At 42.5% G+C, this 27034-nt stretch overlaps 1 protein-coding gene across 9 annotated transcripts; it reads left to right on the top strand.

Moving 5' to 3' along the window:
- Positions 1-101: 101 nt before the first annotated feature.
- Positions 102-26979, top strand: TSC1 (TSC complex subunit 1). Of its 9 annotated transcripts, none has more exons than XM_069031837.1 (23): positions 102-126; positions 7393-7455; positions 8512-8687; positions 9546-9649; positions 10277-10429; positions 12116-12260; positions 13287-13441; positions 13743-13816; positions 15241-15419; positions 15867-15976; positions 16197-16320; positions 16691-16800; positions 17034-17106; positions 18427-18525; positions 18618-19185; positions 19406-19449; positions 19975-20141; positions 21028-21210; positions 21568-21678; positions 22163-22285; positions 23244-23431; positions 23536-23697; positions 23967-26979. In XM_069031837.1, the coding sequence occupies exons 3-23, from the start codon at positions 8582-8584 to the stop codon at positions 24445-24447; spliced, it is 3459 nt and encodes a 1152-aa protein (XP_068887938.1). In that variant the 5' UTR covers positions 102-126; positions 7393-7455; positions 8512-8581; the 3' UTR covers positions 24448-26979. The 9 variants fall into 9 exon arrangements, with proteins under 9 accessions (XP_068887938.1, XP_068887945.1, XP_068887941.1 ...); XM_069031844.1 differs by lacking the exon at positions 102-126 and adding an exon at positions 183-268 and having other exon boundaries at positions 16694-16800; positions 23970-26979; XM_069031840.1 differs by lacking the exon at positions 102-126 and adding an exon at positions 183-268 and having other exon boundaries at positions 16694-16800.
- Positions 26980-27034: the final 55 nt, after the last annotated feature.

The raw sequence follows: 27034 nt of genomic DNA, 5'->3' as shown, positions 1-27034 counted from the left end.
GCGCGGCGGCCGCGGGCTTGTCCCCCCGCTCATCCCCCGCGGCGGGAAGGTCCCGTGAGGCGGGAGGGGCTATCGGGGCGGGGAGGGACCGGGAGAGAAGCCGGGCAGCGAGCGGGGAGCGAGGCGGTGAGGCGGGACTAGGTTGCGGGGCGGAGGGATCCGAGGGGCGAAGCGCTCTGATGGGAGGGGGAGGCAGGGCCAAGATGGCGGCGCCCTGTGGGCCGGAGGAGCCCGGAGTGGTAAACAGCTGAGGGGAGGAGAGGGCGAGGTGAGTGCGCCGGGCCGGCCCCCGCCGCCACCGCCGCGGCGACACCGGGGACAGCCGCGGGGACGGAGAGGAGGAGGCAGAGCAGAGAGATGAGCGGGGAAGCAGGGAGAAAGGGCTGGGGGAGGAGGCGGCAGGAGAAAGGGAAAGGGTCGGGGGGATGGGGAAGTCGGGGGGGTGATGTTCCCCCTCCGTCCCCTTTCCTGCCCCCGTCTGTCCCCTGTCCCTCCTTCCAGACAAACTTGCTCCGGGTCGCTGCCCGGGGGGCTCGGGGCGCTGCCCCCCTCCCCCCCCCCCGCACAGGGTCCCCCCACCAGCCAAAGCGCCCTTTTAATTCTGCGCCTTTTATCGAAAAAGGCTCAGCACCCCCACTGCAAACGCTGAGTAGCGATTTCCAGGCTTCCCCTGCCTCGGTTACTTGCTGAGGAGGTTCCCTTGTCCGGGGTTGGGTATTAAATAAAGCAGTTGTTAAAGTCTGTGCTCTCGGTGAGGAAGGCTTTTCTCATTTCCTTGCTCCTGGGTAGGTAATGTGAACTCAGGATGTTGTTTACTTCTACAATAAAACATTTTGCTTCCTGTTATCACAAAGAACTGGGAAGGCTGCAGTTCTGAAGTTTTCACCCTTTGTTTGCTATGGATGCATCCTCTATCATTGTTTTATCAGTTTAGGCAGAGCTTCTCCCCTTGCTGTTCGGGGTTGGGGTTTTTTTTTAATGAGTCTTTTACAAGGCAGTGAGTGAAAGGAAGAACGTGCCTTAAAGGAATGTATGATTCAAAACCCCTGGAAATGACCCAGAAACTGGGATCAGGTTTTGTGTGCAGAACTCTTTCTAGAACTGCTGTTTCCAGAGAACCTTCCAGTGGATGCTAATACAGGTTTTCATTCTGTGTGTGGTCTGATCCTGCAGTTTTCTGACATTAATGTCTGGGGATAGTTGTTGGAAATCCATCAGAATTGAAGCACTACTGAAGTGATCCCATTAGGTGAAAAAATTCCTCTTCAATTTACATGTATGAACAACTAGAGACTATATCTTTGAAAACTCTGGAAATTTTAATGATCACTGCAAACTTTGGGAATCCATCTGTCTACTGTTGTCTTTGCTGAGCAGCAATCAGGTATTCTCCTTATCAGAAACAGCTACACCACATTGAAGTTTAAGTAAAATCAGGGGCTTATAATCCTTTCCTCAGTGAAAACCCTTTTTGCTTTGTTTTTGTTTGTTCATTTGTTCTGGTTTCTTAGTAACCCAGTTCACCCAGCACTACATTTCTTTTATGGGGAATTGCATGGACTTACACCAGTGAAAATATAGTCAGAATATCTAATGTGTCATGAGATAAGCTTTAATTAAAACGATTTTATCTCTGGCTGTGTTGAATTCTGACACCTTAACTCTTTGTTACCTTTATGGTGACTAAAAATGTCGTGTTATTAATGGATTCCCATGTGAGATACACTGGCCAACTGCAGATGTTTTGGTGTTTGGACAAATATTTGTCTTCAGTAACTATTTGTAGTTTAAAATGAATGCTGGCTCTATTTGCAGCTGGACTGCTGGGATGTTGACTTGTCCTGATTCCTGAAATTCTTCCAACTGCCAGGCACCTTCTTGTCAGCCCTGACAGGAGCTGGGGATGTGATTCAGCCTCTGTCCAAACTGAATGGCCTGTAACACACATGCATGGTGCACACACACACACACACACACACACACACATATATATTTGGAAAAGATACCTTTTCATTTATTAGGAGGAACTCCTTCCCTGTGAGGGTGGTGAGGCCCTGGCACAGGTTGTCCAGAGAAGCTGTGGCTGCCCCTGGATCCCTTGGAAGTGTCCTAGGCCCGGTTGGATGAGGCTTGGAACAACCTGGGACAGTGGAAGGTGCCCCTGACACTGACAGGGAGTAGAACTTGATGGTCTTTAAGGTCCTTTCCAACCCAAACCATTCTGGGATTCTTCAATAATAAGCAAATAAAATAATCAAAGCACTTTGCAGTGGTGGAAGCAGGGAGGGCACTGGATTTTGTGGCATGTTGCAGACAGGTGTGTATTTAACAAAGAATGTTACAGCTTAGTGTCTGGTATTGTATGTTCATGTAGTTTAATAAACATAATGAGGACAAGTAATGATGTTTCCTTTCTTAGCATAAGCATTTCTTTGAGTAGCACATTAAGATTCAGAGTAAAGTTCTTGCAGTGGTGAATTGCTGTCACTTTGCTGGGCATTATTCATGTTTTGTTTTTACTTTACAGTTACACATTGTTTGGTATTGTTCTGTGTAGTGCTGAGTTTAATTCTTGGAGCAGTTAAAATGCCTTGATGAGTACATTAGATAGGTTGCAGTGGTTTCAAGGTTTACTGAATTGCTGCCTAATTGTGTGAATATTTTAAAAGGTTCCTCTTGGGGGCAAAAAAAAAATGCTGCAGAGATTTAGGAGTCTCACTCCTTGTGTTAGTGCCAAGTTTAGAGCTCTCTGATCACCTGTTTGTAGTTAAAAAGGTTCCACAGTTGGACTTACGTTCCATGTAGTGTTAATTAAATTGTTATAGAAAGCCAGGGCTTGTTCTTATTTATTTATTTGCTATTAATATTTGCAGTTGTGTGTAAGGAATTGCAATAATTCCCTGATTCCCTTTAGTAGCTGGCTGGTTAGCCTGGCTTCTGCCAGAGGGTGAAGTGACAGTCCTTTCATGTTTGGGCTTTTTATGACATGGATTGTTTTTAAACAATTTTCCCTCTGACAGAAATGTGATGAGTAGCAATTAGCAATAGTGTATTAGCACAGCACAGAGTCCAAAGAATCTTAAATATTGCTGAATATGATTTTCTCTCTTTGTTTGGGCGTGCTGGGGTTTTTGTGATATTCCTGTTCCCACGTCAGTTAAGCACCTGTAACAAAGTACAGGAGAATGGGTATAATATCAAATTATAACTATAAATAATGATCTAGTTTAGTTATGGAATCTTGTATCAGATCTTAATATAACCAGGAAAATAGTTGCTGTTAGAAGCAGCCAGATACCTTCATTCTTTAAAGATGAATAAATAAATTAAATTGGTTGTACTGCCGGTTGTAATGATCAGTTTGAACGTAGGTTTAGAGTATTTAGAGTTATTATTTCTGGGTGGTGAAAAAGGGAATTATCAGCTGTTTGCTTTCCTATGCCAACAGTGGCTTTTCTCCCTGCTGGAACTTTTCATTCATTGCTTATGTCACTTGTATAATGGCACTGTTTAGTTTAACTGTGAGGGAAATGTAAAACTGAGCATGGTTAGGACACATAAAACAGGCTTCAGTTTTTGTGTGGTGAATGGGAGGGGGTGAGGCTTAATCCTTTCATGACCAACATTTCAAAGATGTGAGTGAAAAGGGCTGCTGTGTTGTCAATCTGAATTTTTCTTTGAAAACAATTGCTGTAAAATCCTTCTGTCCTCGTTCATGGCTTTTGCCAAAGCAATACCTGGGGATGTGACCTGACCTTACCTGCAATAGAAATCAGATGGAAAAGTGTCAATCTGAAGGTTCTGGTCTCGTGGTGTTGAAATCAAATCCCCTTTTCTCTTGGGGCAGAGGGGGCAATGACCATTTACTGGCACACCCTAAATTTAACTGCTGGCTAATGAGGAGAGATAAAATACCGATATTGATCCCCCTCAGCACCCCCCAGAGCAGGTGCTCCCGGTGTCTGAATTTGGGTGTTGTTACAGCAAAGGCCGAGGGTGTGTTTGTGGTGTGTCCCCCTCCTCCCCACCCCTTCGAGCAGCATAACTGGCACTACCAGCTGCTTTTTCATTTGGCTTGAGATAAAAATACACTGAACAGAAGAACATCTTCTCTTGACAGAAATACTTACAGAAGTCATAATCTTTGGGAATACTCTGCTGTCTCTTTCTCTGTTTAGCCTTTTCCAATTAATATTTATACAGTCTTTCCCTTTGTCTAGAGTTTGTAGCTTAAATTGTTTTGTGTTGGAGTTAAATTGGCTACTGAAAAAAAGATTTAAACTTGGTTCTTGGCTTGTTGGCTTCTCCTTTTCCTTCTGTAAGATGGCTCCAAAGCTGTATTGGCACTTTAATACTTTTTGCTAAGTATATCTTTAAGAAAGCTCTTGAATATAAGAATAAAAGGTGCTGTTGATGTGATATTTTCCAGTGAGATTAAAATGTTGCATTTTAAAAGGTATTTAAACAGACTTTTTTCTACTCTTTAGTGACCAAGTACTTTGGATCTTTTATATAAAACTAGCTTTAAAAGTTAGTGAAGAGTCAGTGACTCAAATCACATGGAAAACTTACTTGTTTTAATCCTATTAGTTGCAAGAATGGCTGCAGGGATGTGGAAATTCTTCTGATGAGGGAATGATTGCAGTATCTGGGGATGGAAGCATTAGCGGGACTCATCTTGTAACTATGTATTTGAGCAGAAAGCCGTGGTGGTGATGTGATACTGTAAAGATGTCAGGGATGTCCTGTTCACCACACAAGTATCAATTCCAGATACAAAATACCATGACAGTCAGGGGCTGATCCTGCTGTTTCACAAGGTGATGGGAGCCCCTTAACCTGGGCTGTGCTTATCTACATTATTTGAAAATCACATCACAAATTCCTGGTGGGACTGTGATAAATCACGTTGACACCATGGAGCTGAACTTCGTCTGCCAGAACACGGCGTTTTCTGACTAAAAGCCTGTTGCCTGTAAACTACTTATTCAGCTGCCTTTGCCTGAAAAAAAAGTGTGACATGATTTAAGACTATTGCTGGAATTTCCTGACTTGTTCATTTGTGTTGGGCACAGATTTGGAGCATCTCGTTCTTACTTAGAGTATAAAACGATAGAGTGACTTTACCTTGAGAAAAAAAGCTGTGATTTGCTTTTTTAAAGTTATGGCCATTTGTGTATAATGGGGTGACAACATTGGCTGGTTTGGTGTAACTTCAGATAAACTTCTACCTTGTGAGGTACCTGTGTGTAACATATTCAGATGTGCTTTGAAATACTTTTATTAATATTTTGAATACTTTTGGAGTGGAGACTGCTCCACTTTAAAATACTCCAGTACACGATTGACAAGTTTAAATAAAAGATGCTGGATTTATTGGCACAAGGTCACTCGAGCCATCTGTTTTAGTCAGGGAGCTTGGGAAATGATCCATTACCTATGTGTGTGTGTGTCCTTATCGGCAGCTGAGCTCGCCTTATCAGCCTCTCCCTTATCTGATGGCAGGGTTTGTTCGTGCCAGCACAGTGGCACAAAGTTTGAAATCCTCTTACCTACTCCACATTCAAACCGGGGTTTTCCCCATCTGTGTACAGAGGTATTGTGGAACCTGCCTTCCAGAGCCCATCCATAGTCTCTTCAAAGATGTGTTTTATGATTTCACCAGGCTGCAGCTTTTCCTCTGGCAATATCAGAATGAATGCAACTGCTGTTGAGGTTTTTACTGGTGTGACAAAGATCTGGTCCAATCTAATGGTATTGCTCAAGGAAAAGAAGAAAAAAATCAGTCTTTTCACAAGTATGGAGTGGGAATCAAAGAGAAGAGTTGATAAGGTTTTTATGGGGTGAAAAAGCAGAGACTTGTGTTTCTGCTGCTTTAATTCTAAATACAGGTTTTGCTTGCAGCTGCTCTGGGGGTGTGGTCATCTCTTTTGTTAACAAGACTTTAAACAACTAATTCATGTTGCTTATGAAGCTGGTGGATCTATTGCTTAACCTTAGCTGAGACTGTGTCCTGATAGAAACTGAGGGACAGCAAGGCCTTTTTGAAAAATGTGTTCTTAGAAATAAAGGAATAGATTCCTTGGAGCGAGCTGCTTCCCCATACAGTGTTCCAAATGCAGTCATTGAGTGAATTCAGTATTATAATGATTACTAGAAACTAAAAAAGCAGTTGATTCCTCAAAATTACTAACAGAGTGGAAGGTTGACTTCTTAGGTTGCATGGATGTGTGGCTTTATACTTTTTGAAAGGATGGTTCACTCTCTGAGCATTGTTTGTCTTCTGAACAGCAAGTGCTTTGAGGAAGGAGTGGAAGCTTGGGAGTCTGCACAATGTAGAGAAAAAAAACCCCAACAAAAAACCCCAAACCAAAAACCTAAACCACAACAAATCCTAGCTCTGATTTTATGAAAAGCATAGATCCATTCTGCTTTCACTAAAAAGCAACTTCCCTCACCCAAGTTTCTATTCTATTATTATCCAAGTCTTGCTCACACTCCCAGCCAGTTTTAAGTCTGCAGGTTTAGCATTATGCCAGCATTAGACTAGAAAGGAAATAGCATTTAAATCTAAACATTGCAGTGATCAGACTCTGCTGGCTTCTTGTACATGAACTGAAGTTTCATTTGGACTATTCAGTTACAGTCATTGAAAACTGAGGGTAGGGGGTTTTGTGTTCTGCAGTGGTGATTACTGGAATGCTCCGGCCAGTTTGTTGCTACTGAAATGCCAGTTGTGAGTGTGGTGCCATACTATCACCTTTGAATTTGCAATCAGTGCCAGATTAAGTAAGCTGATGTCTGGTGGCACTAAGAAAAGTGACCTTGGGCAGTTCTGCAACTGCAGAGGGATATGTTGCAAATGACAAAGTTTACTGGTGGACACTTAACTCCTGCTGTCCAGTAACTTTGTTAACCATAAATATTCAAGAAAGTAATATGTGTATAGGTAATTACAGCATTATCATTTAAAATAGAGCAGTGATCTGTGGTCCTTGGCTAATGCCTAAAACTGTTTTGAATAGAATTTAAAGGCTTAAATTAATTACTCTGTGTTCAGAATAGAAAAGAATCTTTTCTGTGTAAGATTCTACCTGCCATAAATAAAACTCTTTAGCTGCTTTTGAAGGGTCACAGTACAAATCTGTGGTCTTGTGAAAGCCATCTAGTTTGAGATAATTGCACAGCTTAACCTGTGGACAGTTCTGGAAAGAGCAACTGCAGCACCCCTTGGTGTTTTTCAGACTGAGGGCTGACTGTTCTCACACAGGGGGTGCTCAACTCTGCTATTCTGTGTAAAAAACTTAGTGCTGGTCTGAACATCTATCTGGTGTGATGAGAAAGAAATAAATCATGCCTTTTCTTAACCTCTTTCTGGTTTTTCTTTATTAGTGATCATGAAAGGTGTGTGGCTGACAGCACTGCAGACAGAAGCTCAGCTCATCCACAGAACAGGTGCTGTAAACACAACTGCAGTAGAAAAACAATTTTGTGTGTAAACTTGGTATGTGTCAGTCTTGCCTTCCATGGGGGAAGTGAAAAATGTGTTCTAGCTCGGAGTGGGAGGGAAGAAGAAACCCTTGCTGATAATATTAGGTGTGATCTAAAGCCACCTTCATTCTCCCACTGGGAAAGGTTCAGCATAGGATTCTTATGGATGAAATAAAAATTGATTCATTTTGTGGTAGGTAGGTAGATGTGACACCTGAATCTCTCTGATGCTGGTACATGGGAAGAAGCCATTTTAAAAGCCTGAAATGGCTTAGATTTGCTCTCACTTAATATGTGTAGCTGACCAGTCATGTTATTTGCACACTGTTGCATTTAATACTTTATGCATTGATGTATTACTCACAAATCACACGAGTGAAGTCAAGGTGTGTTGTGCTGCTCAGCCTGTGTTTGGTGTGCTCAGGCTGCCCAGGAGCAGCAGCTGCAGCAGCCCTGCCTGAGTTTCCCAACAGCTGCAGCCTGGCCACGTTGCAAAGTCTTAAAGCCCAAATCTCTCAGTGTGCAACAATGCAGAGCCCAGGGCAGGGAATTCCTGACCTGGTCACAGGAGTGGAGAAGGATCTGGAAGTGTGCATTTTCTCTAGAGTTTAGTCCTCTATGCAAAGGACTTGAAAGGTGGTTTGAGGAGGAATTGCTGCAAGAACTCAGGAATGGAGGGATTCTAAGGAGCTTTTTGCATTTTATTCAAAACTTTAGCTTCAGTTTGCTAACCTGGAGAGCAAATTAAAAAAAATAAGGTAAGAGAGTGCTCTGACAGTCTAGATATTGAGGCCTTCTGCAAAACAGATTAATGTCTTTGTGAAAAACATGAAGAAAACCCTGCTCATGACTCACTGGCTTTTTGGAAACTCTTACAGCTTTTATTGCAGGTGTGGAAACCCTAACAATCCTCTCAGTGTTAAATGGGCACTTGTGTGGAAAAGAAATAGGAGAGATGAGAGATTTCAGATAGAAAGGGAAAAGGAAAAGTTCACTCATCTGCTGTTTCTTCTCTCCTAGTCTGGTAGAAAGACACCAATGAAGAACTTCCTGCAGTTTTAACGTCCACATTCATGTCAGTACGTGCATCATGGCACAGCAAGGAAATGTTGGTGAGCTCCTCTCAATGCTGGATTCTCCAATTCTGGGTGTCCTGGAAGATATAACAGCTGCATTCAAAGATAATCTCATTTGTGGTATGTATCCTTTTGTGTAGTTTTGGGAAGGATTTTACTTTTACATCAATAAAGGTAGAATAATGTGGGTTTTTTTCTATCAAACACTGTGTTTGCAAATGCAGCCTGAAAGAAACTCTTGATATTTGGGTTTGAAATTGCTTTAAGGATTGAGGCTTCTCTTCAGTCCATTTTGTTTAATGGCATGGCTCCTGGAAGGTCTGTTACATAATTGTTAAAACACTATTACAAAATGACTGGCTTTTCCTGAGGCAGAGCCTCAAGTGTGAGCTGATGAAACTTTCCTTGTCAAGTGTATCCAGAAAGAATTAGGTGTCATCCCCATTATGGGAACCAGTGGGATTTTGTTAATTAAAAAAAAATAACAAAAAGCCCTACTCCCAAACAAAACAACAGACTCAGACGTTATGAAAAGTGATTGCTGCTGTTGAGGCATCACTTGTGCTGACAGAGCCTTTTCAGAGCATGAGAGCACTGCCGGTGTCCTTGTCCCTGAACTTGCTCTCCTTTATCTGCTGAAGGGAGGGAATATCAAGTCACTCCTGAACACTTTACTGGGTAAAGTACCCTTGCAGCTCAGCTACCTGTAGGGTTTTATGGTTAGACAGTAATTGTTGGTTGTTAAAAATCCTGGTTCCTTTCACTGAGCCAAATGCAATCGCTTGAATGGTTTGGAACCAGGAAATGCAGTTGAGAGGTCTCATTTTCCCAAAGGTCTGCTAAACACCAAGGACTGCTTTATGTTAGAAATTGTGTAATAGTTGTTTAAAAGTTTTGCAATGTCCTTGTAGCAAGTGCTTCATTTTTAGTGCATTGAGAATGTTTTTGGTTTTTTCCTTGCTGTCCCCAAACTGACAGACCGTGGGCCTATGCTTGTCAACAACCTGGTGGACTATTACTTGGAAACTAATTCTCAGCAGGCACTGCATATTCTGTCCACTCTGCAAGAGCCTCATGACAAGGTAAAAAAAAAATCTTATTATGGCAGATTTTAGCCTGGTATTGAAGCAGCCTTTAAATAGCATCTGTTAAAACTCTGGGGTTCCACTCTGGTGTAGAATTACCTTGCTGTAGAGATGTAGTATCTCTGTAGTAAGAGTAGTTTAAGCTTTAAAGAAACTTCAGAGGTCTCTGTTTCTTGAGTTGCTTAAACTGACCCAATTAAGCAAAGAACCTCTAAAAAGGAAAGAGCTTGGAGGATTAATGTTGTCTCTTTACAGTGCTCCTTCTGCTGGATGTGTTAGCCTAAAACAAATTGGGTATTTTGAGAGCAAGTAAGGATTTTAAATAGGTTGGAAATGGCACTATAAATTGGCTGCTGCCCAGATTTTTTTTTTTTTTTTGTTATTTACTTATAGACATTTTGAAGTGCAGTGACTGCTTCTGGCCTGTATAGTTTGCATTTGTATACCAGTAGTCTCAAAGTTACTGCAGGGTTCTATTTCCTCTGAGATCCTGTGTATTTGTAAAATGCTTAATTTCCATATTGACAAACTGCTGAATATAGATTGGTGGAAAAGAATATAGAGCAGTTAAATATAAATACATTTCTTTTCCTTTTTCTACTACTCTGCAAAATCCTTTATCAGCATCTACTGGACAAAATTAATGATTATATGGGCAAAGCTGCTACTCGTTTACCCACCCTCTCTCTGCTGGGACATGTGATAAGACGACAACCATCTTGGAAACACAAACTTTCTCAAGCACCTCTCCTGCTTTCATTACTTAAATGTCTCAAGGTAAGAACTGTCAGTGCTGTCCATAAAACACCTGATGTAAACATGCATACAGATGCAAGGCATTTGATTCCTGTTTTGATGTCATTTAGTTAAGCCACAGTGCTATTAATATCTGCTGAATACTCTATGCTGATCCTGTTATTGCTGACAATCTTGTTTCTAAAGCCACTGTCACTGTGAGTTGGGAAAGTTTATTAAAACTTTTCTGAAATACATTAAAGACAGAGGAGCCCTTGGTGAAGCTGATGGATATCTTGAATGTGAACCTAATGAGAAATACAGTAACTTCCCACAGGTGCAGTTTGAGTTTGTGTGTCCTCTACTTGCGGTGTAGATGGGCCATGCAATGGACTATTCCATGGTGAAGTTACCTTGGAATTAGCAGACTTTCCCTTGGAATTAGCAGACTTTCCCTTCTTAGCTACTGACATGCTGGATTACAAGGAGGTAGCTGTTCCCCCAAGCTTTGTGGGGTTTCTTCCCCATCTACAGATTGATCAGTTATAATACTGTACAGTACTGTAGCAGTGAAGGAGGAGTGGAAAGTGCTTTGAGACCTAGAATGCATTGTCAGTAATGGAATTCATTATGATAGTGAAGAATCCACATTAGTCATGAAGTCACATTTAAATGCACGATGCAGTCAAGTGCCAGCGCTCTTCAAAACAAAACCACCACAAATTTGTAGCTGCCAAAGGAGCAGCTCCAGCTGCTGTTACTGGAACTCCTGATGTGCCTGACAAGATCTGTTGCCCTTTGCAGCATGACTGAGAGAAGTGAAGTGTGTCAGAAAGCTGCTAGGAGTAGGACAGAGATGTAGAAGTGCTGGGGATGTGGGCAGAGGGTCAGGATGGACAGGAAATGTGCTCTGATAGGTTTGGTGTGACTGAGGGAGAGTAGAGGCTGTAGACACACAGAGGAGGATAAATCCCTAAAAACTGACTGTCCCATCAGCCTGAGTGGCTCCTGGGCCATACCCAGAGCAGCTCAGTGGCACCTGTGCTCTGTGCACCCCGTGCTGACAAAGCAGAGGAGCTACCAAGGAAAATGTGAATTAAACTGGGGAAGCAAGGAAAGAGTTAGAACCTTTTCTGTGTCCTTTCCTAAAATCTGATCCTCTGTTCCTGTTTCATCCAGCCAAAGGTTTGTACTGCCACATCCCTTTCTTGTGGCACGAGCCAAGGTGTTCTAGTCATTGTTTGAATTACTGTCTGGTGAAAATTCCAGCAGCCAGAGCCAGCAGCCCGGTTTAGTAGAAAAGCTTTTGACCTGTGTTGGTAACTGGCCAATACACTTGAACACCCTGATCAGATCTGCAGTTTCTGAGCCTCTGAATGCTGTGTGAGTTTAGCTCTGCAAAGGAAGGAAGGTGGCACATAAGATACTTCACGTACCAATATTTTTTTTACTCAGCTGTGGAACTGTGGTGATGTTCCCTTTTTAACTAAGTCAAGTTTTTATACAGAAATGCAAAAGAGCAGGAGCAAGAATCCCAAATCTATTTTTTCTTCAAGTTGTTCTGTATGAAAAAACTCAATAATCTTGGATCATTAAGTTCTGGTAGGTTTCAGAGGGACTGTTTCAATAGAGAACTTTTTCCATGATGATGATTCAGTGTTCACTTCATCCTTGGAAAAAATTAAGTTCAACACATTTAACTAATGCAGGTTTTTTCCCTTCTTGCAGACTGACACAGATGTAGTAGTACTCACCACAGGTGTCCTAGTGCTAATAACCATGTTGCCAATGATTCCTCAGTCTGGCAAACAGTACCTTCATGATTTCTTTGGTATCTTTGGGCGTCTCTCAGCCTGGTGCTTGCAGAATCCAGGTGAGATTTCTACTTTGTTGCATGCAGTTGTGGTTTAGCAGTATCCTTGTGACTCATGTACAGTTGGTGAGCACATTCTTTTGTGAGACTCTTAATGGTCTGAGATTATTTAAACACAGAAGATGATGTATTAAGCCCACAAGCTGTTCTGGTTCTCTGAGAGCATGGGGGAGTTCTTTGCTCAGAATTTAGAAGTCTCTTAGAATCTTCCATGTGGTGCTGCTACTGCATGAAATTTCACTGAACCAAAGTACTGCCCTGATGACAGTGAAAAGCAGAGATTGATCTTAATGGAGAGAGAAGGGAAAATGCTAATGTTTGAGGCAGATTTTGGGGAATTTGATATTCCCAGATATAAATGGGAAGGGGAAAGAAGCAACGTATATAAGAGTTTCTTTTAATGTGCAACTACCAATAGTCATGAAGGTTGATAAAACTGTTTTTCTCACAGCCCTGGCTTTGCTGAATTTGTTGTAAGGGGTCTGATGTCTAACACCAGCAGTATCAGTGAGTGTGGCTCATGGCTGAATGAGCAAATGCTGTGTTAAGCACATAGAGCTGCTATTTAGAGAGCCATTCTGCATTGCAAGTAGGATTGGAACTTCTGAGGTGGAGACTAAGATTTGTCTGTTGTGAATGCTTTTGGTGGCTACAAGCTTTTAGTTTTTACCTTTGGAAGTGAAACAAACCTTAGTTTCCTTTTTTAATCATTCAGTCCATCTTACTCTGGCTCACTATCTAGAGGAGGTTCAGGTTTTAACTTGAATAAAAACAAAGCTGTGCTTTGAGAATGGCAGCACACTGGTTGGAATTAATGGTCCTCATCTTAATTTCTGGGTTTCCTGTGAGCTGATGACTAAGTGTTGCTTGTTTTCTGAGAAGACTTCACGGTTTCAGTAGGGACTATTTGTACCCTGGAAGACTTGTTCAGTTAACATTTCAAATTTCAAAGTACTTCGCTTGCATTCTTAGAACTTTTGTTCTTTTCTCCAATGTAATGAAAAAGATTCTAACTACTTTTTCCAGGTCATGTGGCAGAGATTTATCTTGTCCATCTTCATGCCAGCGTTTATTCTCTCTTTCATCGTCTTTATGGAATGTACCCTTGCAATTTTGTCTCCTTTCTGCGCTCTCACTACAGTATGAAGGAAAACCTGGAGACCTTTGAAGAAGTAGTCAAGGTAAAATGCTGCTCATCTGTGTATTATCTGAGGCAAGGAATTTATAGCTATATATTCCAATTGAATACAATTAATTTGCCAATTCAGCTGAGGGCTGATCAACAAAACAATATAAAAATGAGCAGCTTGACTGAAAGTTCAGTTGGGATCAATTCTTGAAGCTGTGGTGATGTGTATTAACCTTATCTGTTAAATGTAACGTTCTGAATTCTTGAGATCAGTAGTTTGCTCATCAGCTTTGTGTGGTTTAGTGCAATCCAAAGGTGCTGCACTGATAACAAGTCCTTCTTCTTCCTCCCAGCCAATGATGGAACATGTGCGGATTCATCCAGAGCTAGTGACTGGATCTAAGGACCATGAACTGGACCCACGAAGGTATTATATGTTCTCTCTGCTATTAGGAAAGGCTCAAATTGAGCAGCTTTCAGTGAGGTTATTTCAGAAGGTTGCAGCAAAACCTTTTCTGTCAGCAACAGTTTGTGTGGGGGTGTTCTGCCACCCAGATTCATAGCTGCACCAGGTAAACACATAGACTCTTCATCCCAGCTTACAGCTGGATGAATAAGCAAAAACTGTTGTGAAAGGTCATTAACAGCAATGTTGGGGTTCTAAATTCATTTTGTGTCTGGGATGGCATCTGTCTTCTACTTAACTTTATCTTATTTTTATGATTTAATGATCAATCACCCTCATAAAGATCTAAAACAGTTTGCCTATAACGAATAAAATGAAACTACCAGAGATGCTTCATTGGCTGGAGGTTTGGGTCATATTCCTTGGGTTTGTTGAAGTATTTGATGGGATTTAAGTGTTTAAAATGGCTTCAGTGTGTCTTGTTTTGGTACCTAGATATTGGTTCATTTAACAGATCAGTTCTTTTAACAGGTATGTGTTAACATTATCAGCTGTATTAGTTTTCTTTAGCAATAGGCTCATTTGCCTGCAGCAGCACCACTTGCTGCTTTTCTCTTGTCTCCACAGGCCCAGCCACTGAAGAGGAGAATTTGACTCTTGTTGCTGCACAGTAGTGCTCTTGCCCTGCTTTTCAGAGACACTAGGAAATCACTCCTAACTGGGAACCCATTGAATGTCACAATGCTCAATTTTGCAGGGGGGAGGGTGGCACCACTCAGGAGCACAATTGGCACAAACCTACCAGTGGAAGCCTTCTGTTTTGGTATCTTGGACAGAGAATATCCTACTTTCAAAAGCAACCCAGCCTTTAATAGACAGCCTTCTGGGCTTTCTCTTCTTTACAGTGAACTTCCATCCCCTGAAATATTGGGCAGATCTAATCTGGCTGCTTAATTTAGTGAGAAGTAGTTTTCAGGGTGAAGGAGGCAGTAGTAGTAAAAAACATTCCCCAAACTTGGGAGAAAAATCCCAGATCTGAAACTGGCATTGCAGACAGTGTTTATTTAAATAATACAGATTCCCTCACTGCTGGCATGTCTAAATTTTGACTACCAACATCTGAGTGTAGTTGAGCTGATTTCTACAGCTGCTGAAGCTCAGGATCAACCAAGTCTTCGTATGCTGTTCCTCCTTTCCAGAGTGCTCCATGGCAGACCTTTATGGATCTCTGTGTCAAAGCTGTTTGTCTCCTCTTTGAGACCCCCTCTCACAAGTCATCTGGTTGCAATTTCTGTCTGGTGCCTTGTTCCAGTTTGGCTGGGAGCATGCAAAGCTGTCTGGAACAAATGAGCCATCCTACAAGCCAATTCCTCCTATCTCCAGGAACTCTTGTTTTTAGCAATAATTGACTAACTTACTCTTTTGGATCCAAAAACTGTCTGCAGGTGGAAAAGACTAGAAACTCATGATGTTGTGATAGAATGTGCCAAAATCTCCCTGGACCCTGCAGAAGCCTCGTATGAAGATGGTTATTACTCTGTGTCTCGGAAACTCTGCACAAGCTTAAAACATCATCAAACTGACCCCAGTGCCAGCTCTTACATTGACACACAGAGCAGCTATGGTAAGACTTGCCTGATGGCTAATCAATACCAATTGCTGGAGGAGAACTGGCCCTAGAGCAGAAAAACCCATCTCACTAATTTATCCCACTTGATGTCTGATTCTTAGGCACCAGAAAATTAGTCATCATTAAAAAAACAAATATATATATGTATGTTTTCTATGTGCAGATATACAGCATATTCATATAAAGTTGTCTCTTCATCCCCCCCTCCATCCTCCCTACCCCAAAACAACAACAACAAAAAAGAAAGCTGTAGTATGTAATGTATTCAATAGATACTTTCTTAGGCTGGAAGAAAAGTCTCTACCTACAAATGTGTATCTTGAATGGATTTGAAATGCTTTGATTAAAAGCCTTTAAGTCCTAGCCTGAAGAATCCTGGGTTTGTATTTGATGTGTTGGATACTTTTGAATTTTGATTTTCTATTTTTTTTTAACTTTCAGGGACTTCTACCCCATATTCCACTCCTCGGCTAACACTATCACAAATGCCAGGGCAGCTACCTCAGATTCTGAGCCCACAGTCCACGAGGCTGTCGACTGAGCCACAGCAGGTAAAGCAGAAGAGGAAGCCCAGCAAGTTTTCATGCTTTGCACTTCCGTAGTGTCTTATGCCAGTCTTTAAAATTCATGGTTTGAGGTGTGCTGTGAACTCTTCAGAAGTTGGTGTTCATTTCACATTTAATCCCTGCCTGATTTCCTGTGTGAGAACCTGGATCCAGATGCCTCACACGTTCCTTTTCTGAGCTCTGCTGTGTTTTACTCTGTGCACAGGTCACCATCTGGAGCCCTTCTGCAGTGTGTGGTATGACCACGCCACCGACATCCCCCGGCGTTGTCCCATCAGAGTCATCCCAGTCTGCATCACAGCCCTACAGCAAAGCTTTTGGCTCATCTGGTACGTGCTGCATTTTGGAATTAGGCCTTCAAGGGTTATTAGACTGGAAATTCTGGCTGTCAATTTTACTGTTGGTTTTTAAATGGGAATGCCACATCATGCCAGTTGATAGGCTTGAGTGATTACTCCTGTGAACTGAGTACCTCACCTAGAGCAGTGCTGGTGCAAACTGAGAGGGGAAATCTGTGAATTCAGTGCCAAAGTCTGAAGCAACTTTTGGGAAACTGCACTTTTGTACTGATAAACAGTTGAAAGATATTTAAGAAGTAAATGCTATGAGGTAGTGTTTAAATGTACAATTCTTCACATACAATGTTCAGCTGAAAGGAGGAAAGGGGAGCCTGTTGAGAGAACTTGTGCTCCTTTTTAGCAGGGGGGAAAGGAACACCTTTGGGAACACCAGCCACATCTCCTCCTCCACCCTGCACTTCAGATGACTTTGTTTCAGTCCCTTCAGCTGCTGCCACACCTCCTAAAAAGGTATTACAAAATTCTTTTGCTGAACTAATCTGGGTTTTTCTTTTCATTGACTTGCCTTAATTCAGTGACCTTAACTGAGAAAGATCAGAGTAGCTGGTTTATAAAGAATGTTGCATTTCACTTGCAAAAACTCATTTTCTTCTAAGTTTAGACATCCACTGCCATTTCCAGCTGCACAGTTGCCAAAAAAATCTAAGGCAATTAATGTATTCTGGGTTTCTTCTGTTTTCCAGGAGGACAAACCAGATTCTGGGAGGCCTTTACTGTACCGACAGCAAAATGTCACAAACAGCGATAAATCATTGGGTAAACTCCATTTTCCTCTCCCCACTACAACAACCTATTGTAAACAACTCCAGTTGTTATTGACACATATTCCAATTCCCAAACACTTTCCCACAGGACTTTTTTTTCCCTGAGTTCTTTGTAGTTCCAGGATGCTCCCTTAACCTGTGATTCAACTTCACTTCTTGAGATGCTTTTGATTTAATTTTAACTATTCATGTTCAGAAATAGTTTGAGATCTTTTTTTACCTTGCTCTTCTGCATATTTAAATATACAAATCTACACTGAAGGCCGAAAAAGGATATTTACTTTTATAAAAGCTGATTCTTTGAGGATGATAATTTTTATTAGAAGCAGCAAGTTGTATATTAAATTTTGCTTCAGCAAGTTTTATGTCCCATGTCTGGATCAAACTGTAAGGCTGCACATAAGGGTAGATATGATGCTTCTTAAAGGCCTCTGGAAAAATTTTTCTATCTACAATTATATTGCTATACTTGAACTTTTTTTAAAGTCCTGTGGAATACTGAAATCAATAGGTTGAGGAACTCAACTTTTAATAGGTAAACGTAGATTCCATTTTCCATTCTCTGTCATCTACATCTGTGACAGCTGTAGAAAGGGATTTTGGCACTGTATTTGAGACCTCTGTGCTGTGAATCTTTACCATCTTCAAAGTGGAGATGATAGTGAAATTTAGAGCTGGTTTTCCATGGTGTACTTGTGTAGTACCACTGGAATCTGAACATTCTGAATTGCAAGTGAAGAACAGGTGAGGTTTTTCACTGAGTTCCTGATCTGTGACTGACCTGAGCATGAGGTTTCCATCTTGCAGGTTTGAGTGTGTATCCAACAGCTGCTGTCTCAGTTTTGATCAGTAGCCACATATTGGCAAGTTTGTATTACATCAGATTGCTAAACTTCCTTTTTTCAGGCAGGTGCTGTGTCCTTGTGGAGTCAGCTCAGAAGCTAAAGGGGAGGTTAACGTTAATTAGGAAGCAGAGCAGTCACAGTGCACACGAGCCACCTTATTTTTATTTATTTAATGGGTTAAATTGCAAACAGCACATCCTTCCTCACAGAGGTTGTGCAATAGCAAATGTTAAGTTTACAAAATTACATTTTGGGATCAGGACTGACCTGTGACTGATCTCTGAGCTGTTTCCCACATGGAATGGAACAGGAGTCAGATAACTTCCTGCTCTGAGGAAGCATCTGAAGGAGGGACAAGCTTTTATTCTAAGGATCTTGCAGCAGTAAAAGAATTGTGTTTTGTGCTGTGCTAAGGCTGCAGAAAACAGCACCTGTACAACTAACTTTCTGTTTTCTGTTTTTTTCAGACATACCCAGTAGTAAAAGTTCAGTAACCTTAAGTGATCTTGCAGAGTTTTTAGGTGGGTTGTCGTTTGAGGATAGCGCTGAGAAGGACAGAGAGGAAGGTAATGTCTGCCCTCCTTACGTACATCTTAGCTAAGGAAATGTTTGTCTTGTTGAAATACCAAATGCATCATGATGCTTCCCCTCTCCTCAGATGCAATATCTAAAGAGATCTCTGAGATCACGACCGATGCTGAACACATGGTGCCTAGAGGAGGATTTGACTCCCCGTTTTACCGCACAAACGAAAGTCTGTCAGGCTCTCAGAAGAAGACCCACTCAGCAGCCTCCAGTGTTCAGGGACACAGTCAGACCTCTGAGCCTTTAACATCTCTCGACAAGCCTGGGCCTGAGGGTGCACGGGAAACACCCAAACAAACGTTTACTCCCATAGACAAGCCCTGTGGAGGCCCTGGGGAAAGCCCTGCTGGGAACAGGGAAGGAACCTCTGGGGAGCCGAGTATTCTCACTCCCAGCCCTTGCAAAGTACCAGCACAAAGGAGAGTGGTGTTTGGGAGTGGGCAGCCTCCCCTCTATGAGCACCTCTTTGAGGTTGCATTACCAAAGACTGCCTACCTCTTTGTTGGCAAGAAGACTGAGGAGCTGCTAAAGAAAACCAAGGGAACCCAGGATGAAGACTGTATGTCCTCAACTTCTCCCGTGGAGGTGCTGGACAGGCTGATTCAGCAGGGAGCAGATGCACACACTAAGGAGCTGAACAAGTAGGTGACTGAAAATCTTACTTTGCAGACTTTATTGTTACTCTTTTTTGTGCTGGCTTAATTTTAAGCTGTGCTGGAAAAGCAGCTGCATAGTTCCTCCCTAATCTTTTTATACCAACTGACCTTAATTGTACTTTTACCAAGCTATAAGCTCTTTTGAGGTGAACATTCCATTTTTATACTTAAACTTACCTGTTAATGCTGGATTTTCTTTTTTCAGATTGTCTCTGCCAAGCAAATCTGCTGACTGGACTCACTTTGGAGGTGAGGAAATTTCTCATGTGTTTTGGCAATCTGTTCCTCTATTATTAGACTTGCTTAAACAATGACCTGCATACTTTTTGCTTGTGGGTTTTTAACTAATGCTGCAGAAAGATGATGCACTCCAGTAAGTCATGGTTTATCTGCTTAGCAGATAGCTGTGTTCCAGAGAGATGAGCTGCTTTTTTCATCTTTGAAAAGTGCAAAATTCTAGATGCTTCTTCTTCTGACCATTTCAGATTTACTAAGCTTCAGAGTGCTGCTGGTCATCTGACAGATCCTTCCACCTCCTCACTGCTCGTTGAATCTAAAACTGATTGTTTTTCTTGCTTATTTATGTGTCTGTATATTAGTTTGGTGCTCTTAGGCTTCTGTGGTGGTGATGGCTTAGCTTTTCTTTCCTTAATCAAAGGAGCAATCCATTTGAGGCATATACATGTTGCTTTGGGAAAAATGTTTACAGTGTAGTGTTGGAGATAAGTAGAGCAGAGAGTGAAGTTCAGTAACTTCTTCTGTCTCCTACTCCAGGTTCTCCCCCTTCAGATGAGATTCACACCCTGAGGAACCAACTGCTTCTGCTGCACAACCAGTTGCTGTACGAGCGCTTCAAGAGGCAGCAGCACGCGCTGCGCAACCGCCGCCTGCTGCGCAAAGTCATCAAAGCCACGGCTCTGGAGGAGCACAACGCTGCCATGGTGAGCAGGGGTGTGCTCCACCGGTGGCTGAGACACACTGGTGCTGCAACAAGTGTTAATTGGCCTGTCTGGTGTCTTTTGGTACCACTCAATTAACAAAGAAGCCTCATTTGTCACCTTGTTAAAGTTGTGTTTGTGGAGTGATGTGCGCAGCAGTTCTGTGCAGTGTCAGTGTTACTGTCAGTACTTTGTAGTTGACTGCAGGCAGCTGAATCCTTCATGCTTGACTCCTGCCAGCTCTTGCCTTTGGATAATGGTAAAGGCTTCCCTGTTAATGGAGGGTTGTTCAATGCCTGGCTAAACACCTTGTTGCATATTTGATAAAGCGCTGTCCTTTTGCTCCTCAGTTGAGGAGTAATAGCAAAAGCTTTGAGAATTCAAGTGTGCCTTTCCAGAGATGTTCACTGTGACAGAATTTGAAGTTACAAGTGCACTGAAGGATGTCTCAGTACATATTTAGGTGTGTTTCATTCTGTATTTTCATACTAGCTAATTCCATCAACAGTTTCACCCTCTGATAACTTACTACAAGAGCCAAAAATAGACTTCCAAGTAGGTTTTGGAAGATGAACTGTTGCTTCAGCTGTGAGGCCCAAGTCCCTGTTGGAAGCATGAGAGGCAGTGGAAAAATAGGTTCTTGCTCATTGTGCCTTTGAATGTGGCTGTGAGTTTTCAGCCTGTCCACTCTTATCACCATTTCATCCCCTTTTCAGCCAAATCCAAGCCGAACCCCAAAAGCCTTGAGAACATGCTCTGTATAAAATGTTGTATGTGTGGAAAAGTGTTTGCCTGCGTGCTGGCAATGACAGCTTTGCTTGGCTGAGGGTAGATGTCCTAACTGCTAAGCGGGTGTCTTGTCTGATGCCTCATGTGGGATTCTTAACAGAAAGATCAGCTGAAACTGCAGGAGAAGGAGATCCAGGCCTTGAAACTGAGTCTGCAGAAAGAACAAGCAAGGTACCACCAGTTTCAGGAGGAACATGATAACATTGTGGCTCAGCTTCACAGCCAGATCCGACAGCTGCAGCACGACCGGGAGGAATTCTACAACCAGAGCCAGGAATTGCAGGTATGAAGCATCAACAAATTTGTTGCCTACTTACTGGTTTTAAAAATAACCTTCTTAATAACAAGGCATGAAATACCTGAGAGAAAGCTGCACATTTTTATTAGAGATGCTGTCCTGATTCAGAATGAGACAGTGCATAACTTAGTATGGAAGTGCTTAACTTAGTATCATCCTTTTATAGTTCTGTTTTGTCCTGTCCTCAGCTTGAAAATAGGAAAAGGCAGGTTCTAAGCTGGTTTGGAGGGGTCAGTATAAATTGATTTCCAGTGCTGGAGGTTTACAGCCTCCCAGCCCTGTGCTCTTGCTGTCCTTAGTGAAGTTTCAGAACCCTGAGTAGTTTTTGTGTCACTTGAACAGACCAAGCTGGAAGACTGCAGGAACATGATAGCAGATCTGAGGTTGGAATTAAAGAAGGCCAACAACAAGGTGTGTCACACTGAATTGCTGCTTAGTCAAGTTTCTCAAAAGGTAAGAAAAGTCAGTGTTGTCAGGTTCCCTTTGTGTCTTTCTGATTATTTTTTATCTGATAATTTTCTTTCTTGTTCTGAAAGAAGCCTGTGCTGAGCTCCATAGAGTCTGATATTAATTGCACAAGAAAAACCACAGAAAAATGGGTTTTATTGAAGAAACTAAATGCAGTTCAAATGCTTCTGAAATTTCTTGGTTTGGCTTTTTCCACAGCAGGAATTTGCAGACTGAGCATTATGAATTTGTATTCAAGTTCTGCTAAATCTTGACCTCTGATAGATATTGTTTATGTCGGAATGGAAATGAAAAGTTCTTTATGAAAAAAATTTATTTAACTCTTAACTAACTATGTTGCATTGGATTTTAGCCTTTGTCTCCCTTCTTTATAAAAATACCCTGTGAACACAGTGCCTGTCTGAGAGCTGGGACTCTCCTGCTGAACTGTTCATCCCAGTGTTGGATTCTGTTCCATTTCCCTTCCCAGCTTTCCAACAGTGAATCGGTGCAACAGCAGATGGAGTTCTTGAACAGGCAGCTGCTGGTTCTTGGGGAGGTCAACGAGCTGTACCTGGAGCAGCTGCAGCACAAGCACACAGACACTACAAAGGTACCAGTGCAGAGGACTTTTGGGGAGACTTCCCTTGAGGTCATCATTCAGCAGTTCCCAGCCCTGAGTTCAGAAGGAAAGGCCTTGAAAACTTAACAGATTCTTTGTTCTGAAATTGATTTTCAGGGATTTGATTTTATATTTGATCTTCTGTTCAGATATTTTGTGCCCTGTAGGTTTGAGGAATATCTTCAGTGCCCCTTCAGAAAGCTAAGAAGGGGTTGTTGGGGTACAGCTGGGGTCAGTTTTAGCCACCTCATGTAAATTCTTAGCAATTTCTTTTCCAAAGGCCAAGACTTCACTGTGCTGCAGTATAACTGACAGCAGATTGTTGGTAAAATAATGCAGGGTAGTAGTGCCAGAATTTGTGGAAAGATCTTAACAAGGATTTTACGGGTTTTCGTGAGGTGTTACTTTAAAATGAGCATCTCAGCCTTCCCACTCAGTCATTTTCCTATTAAAAGTTACCAGTAACTTCACTAAAACTTCTGTGGTTCATATGGTTTTACTTCCTGACTTCAAAGAAACCTTTTTCTAATTAGAAGCAAGTAACTTACACAACAATATAACTGTTCCTGCGTGAGAGCACGTAATTAAAGAAGGTGAATAATACACTGAAAAAAGTCTTCTACTGGTATTTAATGAAGGTCGTGTTGGAAAAATGGATTTAAAATGGAGTTTGTCTACTCTAATCCAGTGCAGAACTGGCAAGAGTGCTTTGATGAAAAGAGGTTTTCATAAGGAACATTAATGTGCTAATAAATTCCAGTGATGTGTAGTTATTTTAATAGTGTACATCCTCGGCAGGGCTGGTTTTCTATATCTGTTTTTAGAAATGCTGCTTTTATTCCAGCTTGCTTTAAAACATGCCTATTTATAACATCAGAAACATGTCTAAACACCAATAAAAATAACACAGGATCAAATTATACTTTACCATTGTGTTGTTTGCTTCGAGGAGGTTGAAATGTTACACGCTGCTTTTCGGAAAGAACTGGAGAAAGCAAAGTTGTGTGTTCAGCAGCAAAGCCAAAGGCTTGATGCTTCCCAGAAAAGGATAGCTGAACTGGAATCTCAGCTTGCAAAAAAGGACCACCTCTTCCTGGAGCAAAAGAAATACCTGGAAGATGTTAAAATCCAAGCAAGGTAGGGGCTTCTTATGTAACATTTTAGCTGTGCTTTGACAGATGCACTGTCACAGCTGAGGCAGAATCTGGATTTTGGACATTCTGATTTCTCTCTCTGTTCAGGGGTCAGCTGCAGGCAGTGGAAAGCAGGTACAAGGCCCAGAAAAGAATCACCCAGGCATTTGAGCTGGAGATCTTGGATCTGTTTGGGCGGCTGGAGAAGAGCAGCCTACTGAAAAAACTTGAAGATGATAAAACAGAAGCAGCTGAAGCAGCAGAAGAAAGGTGAGGGTGTGAAATCTGCAGGACCCATGTGGGATTGTTGTCAGTTTGGGACTTAGAACAGTGGATGTTGCAAAGCTGAGTGTGTGACACATCTGGTTACCCCCTGTCACTCCTGCTTTGCCACAGAGCTATGAAAGGAAACCTGTTGAAGTACATACCCAGAGGCAGAAATGGAAAGTAATCAAAGTAATCTGCCCTGGCCAGCATTTCCCTCTCTGCTGTTTACTTGCTGTGATTTCCTTGACCCTGTGTCCTCTCTCTTCCCCAAGCAGGCTGGATTGTGGTAATGAAGATACAGCAGGACACAGTGAAGAAACCATGGGTAGAAATGGAGAGACCAAACCTCCCAGCACCCGAGGCAGCAGTAGCAGTAAGGGGGGCAGCAGCAGCGAGCTCTCCACCCCAGAAAAACCCCAGAACCAGAGGCTGAGCAGTCGCTGGGAGACATCGGTGTTGCTGGAGCCCTCGACTACTGTCCCACTGACTGTAGGTTCACTCCCCAGCTCCAAGAGCTTCCTTGGAATGAAGGCACGAGAATTATTTCGCAACAAGAGTGAGAGCCAGTGTGATGAGGAGGGGGTCACCATCAACAGGCTGTCTGATGCCCTAAAGACTGAACTATGTAAAGATCCAAGCATGGAGTCCAAGTCTCCTCCAAGTCCCGATAACCTCTCACCTAAGCTCCAGGAAAGCAGTGTTGGACAGCTTCATATCATGGACTACAATGAAACTCATCATGACCACAGTTAAAGAGGAAGATAGTCAATCAGTGTTATTTTCATATTCTTGGCATAGAACAGGAGGCGTGAGTGCAAGTTTAACTAAAAGCTTTTATGTTTCTTTGGTCTGAGCAGTGGCTCATGCAGCGGAGCAGGATCGATGGCCAGGAACGGAAGGAGGCTGCTGAATGAATGCAAAGTGGATTTTTGGGTCTGGAATTGAAAATGCCCAGCCTAACTCTTGCTTCTTTCTCAAATTCAATCCTTAGCAGTGTGTACTAATTTGAAGGGACAACTGTTAGTATTTGCAAGTATTTTTTTCCCTTTCTCCCTGTCCCCAGTTGAGTGGCTGCGTTTATGAACTTGAGTGCAATATGAGGCCAAATTAACATTTGTGAGTTTACTCTGAATGCTTTGTATTTCCTTGCAAGCTTCCCATTTAGAGCAGCTGGTTGTGCTGCCTGTCCAGGTGACTTCGGTTCCTTTCACTCTGGAAAGAAGCAGCACTAGGATTTCCAGTGCATTCTCTATTTTTGCCTGTCCACTGTCCCACATCCCTCAAAGCCCAGCCTTCATTAAGTTGGAGTCTGAATACCCAAATGTTTAAAGAACATTGTACCTCTGCAAAATGATTCATTCACCCTAATTCATGATCATTGTTTATATTGTCCTTAACATTTCCTGGAAAGTTACGTTTGAGCAGACAAAAAGGAACTGGAGTTTGTAATGCAGAAGAGACCATAAATGCTGAAGACTTGTTAAAACACCAGCTTCAGATCTTCTTGGTGTTTGAAGTGTTTGCCTGACAGACTGTGATTGACCTCACATCGGTTCATATGGGAAAGCAATTGGGGTGGGAGAAGAGGGAGGAGGAAGCTTTACTCCAGTAGGGAGAGGATGCAGAACATGCAAGTAGATCTCCAAGCTCATGAAGATCTGCAGAGGAGGATTTGCTTCTCTAATCAGGGAAATGTGCTGCCTCACCCTCCTTCATAGTTCTGCTCTTTGTTCCTGGTCTGAACAAGACCACCGTGTTTTGAGTCCAAGAAATTGGCTTCATTCTTCCTGGGAATACCTTTTCAGGCTTGACTTGGAGAGCATGGTTTCCTTTGAGTGCTCTTGTACTTGGATTGCAGCACATTTTCTGTTCAGCAATGTCAGTTTGGCTCTAGGTGTCTCCCCTTCACCCTCATCCTTCTTCCTTAGATGACAAGGCTGAGGAGGAATCCTGCTCACACTGAAATCAGAATCCTGGTGTGAAGCCTTACAGTGTTGGTCATGTTTTAAGTCAATGATGAGCTTTCTGTGAAGGAGGATTGTGGGATCAGAGCTTGTCAGTGGTCAGACTCAATCTCCTTCATGACAGAGCAGGGCCTGCTGTTAGGAAGGCAGTGCTTGTTTTAAATGTCCCATGTGGCTGGGTCCAGGCGTACTCAGACGGTTCAGGCTTCACAGTTCCCCTGCATCACACGTGGCCTCTTCTCCTAAACATTCTGTGGGTGGCAGCTGCTGTTTAAGAACCACCTCACATAGAAATCAAGTCCAAGCACACTTGCATTTGTAGTTCAAATCCCTTCTTAGCCCGGGTGGGAACGAGACTCTCAGAGCAGCTGGTGCCCAGCTCACTTGCCCCTGACAGGACTCGTCCTCCCATTTCCGCCTCCTCCGTAACTCCAAGGTCTGAATACATTTCTGCCTGTCTTAAATTATTCTCCGTGTCCTTTCGGTTGGTCAGTCCGAACTCTGAGAGTAGAGGTGAACTTCAGTGGTTGTGTCAAAGCTGACTCTGCATGGAGTAGAGAGTAGAGAGTTGGTTGTAAGTGACAGCCTGGTTTTGTCGGCGTCTTTAGGCTTTCTCAGACGTAGTGGTAGCAAACGTGGTAGCGCGTGTTTTGGTAAGATTTGGAGGTTTCCTGCCCCTTTCCCACTGGATCCCAGCCCTGGGAGTGAATGGTTTGCACACAAAGGGCCTGATGGGCCAGCTCAGCCGGGCATGTTGGAGGAGCTCATTCCCGTGGAGCCCGGATCCGGCGTTCCCAGGGGAGGCAGGTTTTGTGTCGGTCACAAAAATGCCCTGGCAGCAACGCAAGCTCTTTGATAAGGTGGCTTTTTTCTTCTTTTAAACAGGATTTTAGCACCGGGATAGTAATGGAAACCACTTTAGGTTTGTTTATGGACCACAAAGATTATGGAGGAACAAATTTTGCAATTTTCTTTCGTAAGTCTAAAAATCATGGATCTGCTGTATGTAGTTAACTTGCAGTTTGTTTGAAGGGGTCCCATCAGTGAAGTGGAAACAGATTTTTTTAACTGACTGCTTTTAGTTAAATCTAAAATTGCTGTCTTTGTCAAGTTAATCTGTTCCCTGCCTCGCTCTTTGTAAGCATGTTAAACAATCCACATTAAATGCCATAAATATGAAATACGAGGAAATGGTACAATCGTAAGCTAAAGAGAACTTAAACCAAAAGGAGGTTTTGCTGTCCTTATTAGAATGTTCTAAAATGTCAAGGCAGTTGCTTGTGTTTAACTGTGAACAAATAAAATGTATTGTTTTGCACTAGTCTGTGTTAAATTCCCTGCCAGCCGACTTCTTTGGGATCAAAACACACAGAAAG

Source organism: Aphelocoma coerulescens, chromosome 17, assembly GCF_041296385.1.
Source record: "Aphelocoma coerulescens isolate FSJ_1873_10779 chromosome 17, UR_Acoe_1.0, whole genome shotgun sequence".
In the NCBI taxonomy this organism is placed as follows: Eukaryota; Metazoa; Chordata; class Aves; order Passeriformes; family Corvidae; genus Aphelocoma; species Aphelocoma coerulescens.
Note: the sequence above shows the minus strand (reverse complement) of the source record. Positions and strands in the feature narration are given on the sequence as shown.